At 31.6% G+C, this 8,683-nt stretch overlaps 1 protein-coding gene across 1 annotated transcript; it reads right to left on the bottom strand.

The window, feature by feature from the left end:
• Nucleotides 1-306: 306 nt before the first annotated feature.
• Nucleotides 307-1,158, bottom strand: LOC115973781 (blue copper protein-like). The gene is made up of 2 exons (XM_031094018.1): nucleotides 1,101-1,158; nucleotides 307-608 (listed from the first exon to the last, which is right to left on the bottom strand). The coding sequence occupies exons 1-2, from the start codon at nucleotides 1,156-1,158 to the stop codon at nucleotides 307-309; spliced, it is 360 nt and encodes a 119-aa protein (XP_030949878.1).
• Nucleotides 1,159-8,683: the final 7,525 nt, after the last annotated feature.

Below are 8,683 nucleotides of genomic sequence, written 5' to 3'. Positions count from 1 at the left end.
TTGACTTACTTTGGGAGTATCTTTAGTGGAATTAATATGATAATTCTTAATGTTGGTATTTGATATGATTTAATTGGATTGAATTGTCAAAAGAGAAAAATTTAAAGGTACCTTTGAGATATATTTCTCATGCTTTAGACCTTTTTGGGTTTGGGTCGTGACATATGAGACGTAAATAATTGTTAAACAGAAAATTATTAAATATCCGTACATATGATAAGAGACACGATGCTCTTATTCTTGCTTGCTATTAAAACAAGGGGATAAATAAAAACAAATCAATAATTAAGAATTTGGGGACATTTATTAGAAGTAAGTCAAGAAAGAGATGGCTGTGGTGGTGAGCACAGCAAGTAAGGCACCAACTGTTAGAGATGAAGCAGAGTTGGGCGGCGATCCAGTGGATTCAACCTTAAAAGAAAACTTTTGACCTTGTTCACAGTGGTTACTAATAGTGCAGATGATGTAGTAAGTACCGGCAGTTTCAAGAGTGTATCCAAATGAGACAGAAGCTATGGTTATTAAAACAGATGTTACTTTTGTGCAGGCATTATATTCGGCCTCTGATACCTTGGCCACAGAGTGTGTCCCGTTTGTCACATTGAATGCTGGTCATTGGAAGGAAAAATGATGTTCATCAATTCGAAATCGAGAGTCATATACCGTATAAGTCTTATTGAATATGACAAATTAAAAGCCAACTAATTTGATAAGTTTATGTCATAGCATTTTAATTAATGTTGTAATAATGTTAAAAAAAGATAATGAATTTTGTGAAATTTATATGCTAGAGTTTATTATTTTGATTTATCAATCAAAACCCATAAAAATTGAATGTGCTTATATATGATGATACATGATCCTATTTTTCAAAATACACAACAAATTTGAATAAAACTAAATCTATTTTTCTTATTCTTATTGTGAAAAGCTGAGAAGAACCCAATTTAAGACAAAGGATTTCAGAATTGCTTACTTAATATGTCGCCAAGGAAGTGAGCTAGCCCAAGTAGAGTAATAGGAAGTATTTGGGGGTACAGCCCAGCCCAAGCTGTCTCCGACTTGATATTCAACTGCGGCCGTAACTTGAGTGGTTGCACCATTTAGTAAAGCCACCGCGACAATCAAGCACCCAATCAAACCCATGCGGCTAGCCATTTTTTGCTATGTTCTACAGGTCGTCCCTGATGTGTTGCTACCTCTTAAAAATGTGTTAAGTGTGTCTATGCGATGCTATGAGATTAATGCTTTCGTATATGGATATATGGGAGAGAGAGACATTTGATGGATATATAGAGTAGTGAAAAGAAATTTCAAAGTCAAAAAACTGGTTTTCTGGTACTCGGGTTGGACAATTCCTTTTGACGGCTCCATTAATTTACGTCTCGGAGCTTGGACTCGAATCCATTATTATTAAGATATTAGATCGGCCGTGGTAGATGCAGTCTGGGAGAGGCATTCAAAAGGCTAATTGAGAAATCTTCAACAAGTAAAATGAATTAAGAAATAGGTATAGGATAATACAGAATAGTCAAACACGCAGCCCATCAAAATATTGCATTCCTTTATTGAATACAACTCTAAGCAATGATAATAAAATCGAAAGAAATAAAGATTCAACATACCAACAGTTGCGACCTCGTTGAAAAAGGCTAATTAGTATGGGTGGTAGCGTGGCCCGAGGTCCAGTCCAGCACCATAGGCTGCATTAGTACCATATAATGTTAGTGTAATGTCCCGCAACTGACCAATTCAAATTGATGAAGTTTGAAGTTTAAATTATTATCCAATTGTAGATTAGGATATTATTCTAGATCCTGTTCACCTTTTGTTTTATTTTCAATTTGTATTTAAATGGGAGTTGCTTCTTATTTTTTGGGATTAGATTGTAACGAAGTTATCCTATTCCTAGCTATTTATGTACATTGAATTCATTAATAAGAATTAAACATAAAATTAATAAATAAATAAAAATTTTCTGTAAAAAATTAAGAAAATTGGTCATTTCAAATTGACTGAACTATCTTTTACATTCAATAATTTATCCTTGTTCACATAAGTTAGATTGACATATTTATACGTATGAGTGGTGGTGTTAGGGATACTACAGATTTTACTACATAAAATTTAAAAATTGATGTGTTACTGATTATCGAAAAATAATTTAAATATTCATTTATTAGCTTGTTGAAACTTACTAATTGTATTTATTGCCACATTAGTGTATAAACCTTATATAATAAAATTTTGTAGTATATCTTTAGCATTTTTCTTATATGTTTTGTGATAAGTACTATATTAGTATTTGTTAGATCCTAGTTTATGTTGGCATATTCCATGCTAAATTTGAATGTGTTTCAAGTTCAAATATGTACTTTGTATTCTTGTGTTTGTGGGTTCCTTTTGTAATTGGGTTTGGTGATAGAGTGAAAAAGTAGTGCTGTTGAAGACTAGAGTTTGCACCCGTGAAATGGAGTTCGCAAACACAAAACTAGCAGGTGGTAGTCATTTCAAAAGAATTTGATTTTCAAACTTGTGGGACGCTAGCACTTGCAAGTTGGTCGTACTTGAGAAAATTCAATTACATGCCACTCTGTTGTACTAGCTTATTCCTATCATTTATATACACCATGTTTTCCATGAATTAAACCCTTGGGATCCCACCTGAGAGTTGAGAAAACCTTACCCATATTAGTGAGAGCTAAACACTATCAATTCTCTCCACTCTTTCTTGTCACCATAGCCAAATCATTGAGAGGTGATCATCCTAATCACAATTGATGATGCCAAAATCGTTAGTTGGTTCACTCGTCCAATCTAGAGCTCTTGACGATCTTGTAGGACCTGCAAGATAAAGAGAGTTGATCAAAAAGACCACCGGGTTGTGCCCAATGGGGAGGGGGGGGGGGCTTTGATGCTTAAGTTAGTATCAATCCATATCTTTCATATATAGATGGTGTTTTGTAATGGTTTTGACATACCTTAGAAAATGGACAGATTGTCCCTTCTATAGGTGACTTAGGTAGCTGTTGGACATAAATGAGGGTGATTATTACCCTAATTGTAATGTTTTTTGTCTTGATGAGAGAGTTTAAGACCTTTGATGGTCGTTATTGAATGTGTTGGGCGGTTACTCATCTATCTTTGATGGTCTACTTATGAGGCAATGATCGTCCATTAAGATGGACGACCTTAATGGTTTTTATGGACTTATCAGTTGCCCCCCATTCCCAAGTATGATTTTGCTTTATGCTGGTCAAGCTCAGGGAATGTTCTTGACTTGTTTAGATTCGGACTTCTTTATCTTCAACTACTTTTTTCTTTAAGAATGGTAGTATTTTTGTGACGATTTCTTAGTATTTTCCTTTTGAAGGTCTTTTTGGACGTTTGAGGGATCATAGCTTGATCTTGAAAGTGAGCTAGTTTCTTTGGACGATCATTTTTTTATCGTTGCTGAAGAGCAAGCTAATTTCTTTGGACGACCACTTTTTATCATTGCTAAAGAGCAAGCTAATTTCTTTGGACAACCATTTTTGATCACTTCGATGCTTCTTCTTTCATTCATTCTCTGGTTGTCACGTTTCATATTCTTGATTTGTGTGTGACTTGCGTTTGTGTGAGAATCCTTGTCTGCTTGCACTTGTCTAAGGGTATTTAGTCACTTAGCCACTTTTAGGTGACTTACATCTAGTTACGGAGTTTTGTCATTTCGACTTCGTTAGCGATTTACATCGATCTAGCGGAATCTTGTCCTTTTTTTTTTTTTGGGTGACTTACATCAATTTAAGGAATCTTGTCACTTAGGCTTTGCCAGTGATTTACATCCGTCTTGGCGGAATCTTATCATTTAGCCATTTTTTGGTGACTTACACTCATTTAAGGAATCTTGTCATTTAGGCTTCGTTAGTGATTTAAATTTGTCTTGGCAGAATCTTATCACTTAGCCATTTTTTGGTGACTTACATCTATTTAAGGAATCTTGTCACTTAGGCTTCGTCAATGATTTACATCCATCTGAGCAGAATCTTATCACTTAGCCATTTTTTGGTGATTTACATCCATTTAAAGAATCTTGTCACTTGTTGCTGGAAAGATTCCTTGACGCTATGTCGTTTTTGGACCTTGTTGAGGCCATGTTGATATTTGCATTAAGTAGCACATGCACTTGCCAAGACTTGGTTAAACAAGAATTTTAGAACAATTCATATATGAATAATAAGTTACCAATAGCCTAGGTGGACCTTTTTCTTATTTCTTTGTAATCCTAGAGTTTTACCTCTTTTGTGATCTGTTTAGTAATGTATACATTTTTGCATGAAACCTTACTAGGTGTAAATTTTTATAGACGAATATAAAAGAGACAGAGATAAATATGTTACCTTAAATGACGATATTATTTTGTCACATGCCTAATCTTTTTATTGCTGGGATCTTCTTGACAAGCTCTTCCCTTTTTAGGATGACGAGCTCTTCTCTTTTCAAGTTTTATTTATTTATTTATTTTTTAAGCCCAACATGATACTTCATGTCTAAGGCCTAGATCTCTTTTGCTTCAATTTTCTTTTTGAAGGTTTAAAAACTAGGTCACGTTTTTGCCCTCGTTCAATGTGAAAAGTACAATTCTCATTTTCTGATGACTAGAGGAATGGTCTATCACGATTGGAACTTTGTTTTTTGGGCGTGCTTTGATGACTATGGTCATTGCCGTTTGTAATAGCAATTTCCTCTTCCTTCTTCTTTAACTGTATGGTTAAGTCACTTCAATAGTGCTAGTAGCATGACAATGTACAAATGAGTAAATGCATGCTATACAAGACGAAGTGCATTTTCTATGAATCATAGAGAAGTATAAGTATTGAAGCTATTTGACTATATGCTTCTTTAAACTGGTCTTTGTTAGGTGCTTGCACCGTATATGATTTTTAAAGCAATTTAAGAAGATTTTGGTTAGTTGATGGAGATAGCGGAAATTTATTGAGACTTAAATTCATGAGCATATTGTGAACACGATCATCTAGCATTTTAAGTTTAGGAAACTTAAAAGAACTTCTCAGATTCATGACGATGAAACATATGCTACTAATAATATAGTCATATTGATTGTGATAGTTGTAACAATACACATTTGTAATAATCATGCAAGCTTGATATTTGTTTGGCTTCAATGAAATAATCTCTCGCATGGATAATTAAAAAGAAATAAAGAAATGAGTTACCTCAATAGAAGACCTTAAATCTCAATACTATTTTTACATACCTCAATCTTTTCATTGTTGCAGTCTTCTTGACGAACTCTTCGTCATTGAACTCTTACTTATAGAGCTTTTCTTTGTTGGATTTGAAGTAGGTACCAAAGTAAAAGCGGGTGCTATTAATGTTTTCATGTCAGATGAATATGCTTTTTAAAAAGAAATAAATGAATGAGTAACCTGAATAAGAGACCTTAGATCATGACGTTATTTTGACATGTACATCGATCTTTTTACTATTGGAGTCTCCTTGACGAGTTCTCCTCCTTTGATATCATTTTTATTAAGCTTAACATGATATTTCATGTTGAAGGCCTAGATCTCTATTGCTTCATTCATTTGAAGGGATGAGAACTAGGCCACATTGTTGTAATTCGTTGAGGTCACTCTAAGGCTATATTTCATTTCTCAAAGGACGAAGGTCATCCTGAGTTCTTTTATTGTTGTTGTCCTTGGTATCTGAAGATGACCAAAGGGTTTGCCCCTGTTCAAACATAAATGCTACAGTCATTTGTTTGATGATAACCAAAGGAATGATCTGTCATGGTTTGAACCCGTATATTTCTTTCTTGGGGCTTAATCTTAGCTTTAATTGTGTACTCAAAATGATTCACCTCAATAATGCTTGCTGCATTTTGTTAGGAATGACAATATCCAAATAGGCAAATTGCATGTTGAACTATAATAGATATCTTTTGACTAAGTGAACTAAATGTGAATCATAGAGAAGTATACTATGATATATGAATACTAAAGCTACTGACTATATGCTTCTTTAAAGTATCGAGGGACAAAACTTTGATCTTCTTCTTGGTAGGCTCCCTTAACGAGTTCTCATTCTTAATCCTATGAACTTAAAGAATATATGTACAGTAGCTAGTCTAGTTGTTGTACTATAATGTGCTCTTACTACATAAAGTGTTAGATTTAGAGCTATATTGTCAAGCATAAATAATATTAACCACAAATGTTTGAATTATTTACTTATTTTTAAGGACGGTATATGTTGATGCGTCCATGACATAGTCTTTAGCACAATATCCCTTCAAGTGACTTTGTAACACAAATATGTATGTGTATATAAAACGAAGGAAGCGTAATTTAGTTCATATTGAGCACTAAAATAATGGCTCAATTTATGAAATTATGATGCACAGACATATAGATACCACTAAAGTTTTCATGAAACCATATGGTGGGATGTATAAATGGAACAATTTAAATTCTCCATTCTCAAAGTCAAAGTAACATGTAATTATACATGGAAAAGTTTGAATAGTAAACTTTGTTTATTCTATGTTAGAACATTTCAAGATACAAAATTTCATATCCTAGTAACGATGATGGAATTTATTTCAAGAAGAAATGTACTGATACTAAATAATATCTTTACGTATATTGGCATAAATTCTAATGATTTTTGAATTATGAAATTTTACAAACTTGCATTCCTTGAATAACTAGATCTTTTGACCTAAAAATAATGCCATTATCATATTTTTGTAACCATCTTATATCTAATGATATTGACCACTTTGGAAGTAAAAACATATAACATTTTATACATTTAATTGACTGCTCTAATGAGCATTTATAAAATTAATTTCCATTAGGAAACTAACTGTAGAAAGTAAAAACATATAGGAGTATTGACTAACTTTATTTATCCAGAAATTCTTTAACTTCAAAAATCGAAATTGAATAACTTCGGGTTTAATACCTAAAGTAGTTTTTTTATTTTATTTTATTTTATTTTATTTTTAAAGAAAAAAAATATTCATGATGCTATGGAAAGAGTCTAGGCTTTTCCATAATTTTTGGCCTTGGTACAAAATTACCTTATAGCAGTGTTAGCAATTATATATACTAGTGTTTAACCCGCGCGATGCGCGGGATCATTTAAAATCTCATAAGTATAAGAAAATACAGGTAATTGCTTTAAATATATGTTATACAATGTTAAGACTCTTAGTCATTACAACTCTATTTTTGATGGTATTTACGAAGGATCTTGACAAATTAAATTGAAATAAACAAACATGTTTTTCACTGTATAACTAACCCTCCAAAAAAAATAAGAGATCAAAATGATAACCTGTGTATAGCTATAAAAATGGTTTCATTAGAAGTAATAAAGTTGTAAGAATTATATTTCTTTTAAAATAAAAAGGAATAGAGGAAAAGAAATGGGAAGAAAAATTTAGATTGTTATATTTATATATCTAAACCATGGCATACTATTTCAAAAAAAAACTTGTTTTAACTTATTATATTTCTTGGGTAAAACTCCATAGTGTTCCATTAAGCAATTGAGAAGGAAAAATAGCACAATTGACATTATAAGGAAAATTTTGATGTATTCAAGCAGATATATAACTGATCCAAACAGCAATAATACAATTATATGCACTATATTATATACACTATATTATATACACTATATTGACTTAGTTGAAAAATTAAAGTAACCAAAAAAATAGAGATGTAGTAGCTGAACACACATAACTTTTTACTTTACAATAACAGAACAATAGGGGAAAATCTATTTATTTTAATAAAGCAAATCCTGTTGTCTACATTCTTCATTCAGCTTATACACTTTGAAATCAACCATTTTGGGACCATCACAGTGTCTAATATACCAAATTGTGAAATATAATTACATTTTATAGTAACGCTGTTCTAATCTGTCAGCTTTATTCAGTACATTGAGTTTACTCTTCTAAAGGAAAAAAAAAAAAAAATTAACAATACTATGAAATTCATAAAGACTTGTAGAGTAAGGTAGTATATACAATAGAGTTCATTTTTTTTTTCTTCTTTGTAGCAATTTGCTTGGTACTTTTTTGACGTTTTTGAAGCATTTGGAGTGGCATTCTTTCAGGTCTTTGAACAGATGTTTCTCCTATTTCTATTTTTTGATTGGCTATGTACACTAACACTAAGATACACACAATAAAAATAAATAGGTAAACAAAATAAATAAAGCTAACAACAACATTTAAAAAAGCCTCCCAATAAATTGAGTGTAATAGTCTGAGCAATACAAAAATTAAAAGAAACAAAGACTTATAAGCATTCTAGTAAATTAAAGACATATATCAATAAGGAAATAACAATAAAATTTACATTAAAAACTCAGTAATTAACATTAAAAATAAAAAATTTTACTTACTAAAAATTACAAAATAATTTTACTCCTCAAACATTCAGTTCTTAAACCATCCATCTTACAAAACGTAAAGACAATCAGAAAAGAAAAGTGAGATAAACGAAGAACCCAAGAAATGGATCTAACAACCATATATAAAAGAAAAGCCAATAGGAAATAAGAAAATGTTATTCTAAATAAGAACCAAGTAAAAGCATTGTTAAATATTATGTGTAAATAATTAAAGATTATAACTTTTTTTTTTGAGAAATTAAAGATTATA

Source organism: Quercus lobata, chromosome 2, assembly GCF_001633185.2.
Source record: "Quercus lobata isolate SW786 chromosome 2, ValleyOak3.0 Primary Assembly, whole genome shotgun sequence".
Classification (NCBI taxonomy): Eukaryota; Viridiplantae; Streptophyta; class Magnoliopsida; order Fagales; family Fagaceae; genus Quercus; species Quercus lobata.
This window is presented reverse-complemented; position numbering and strand designations above follow the sequence as displayed.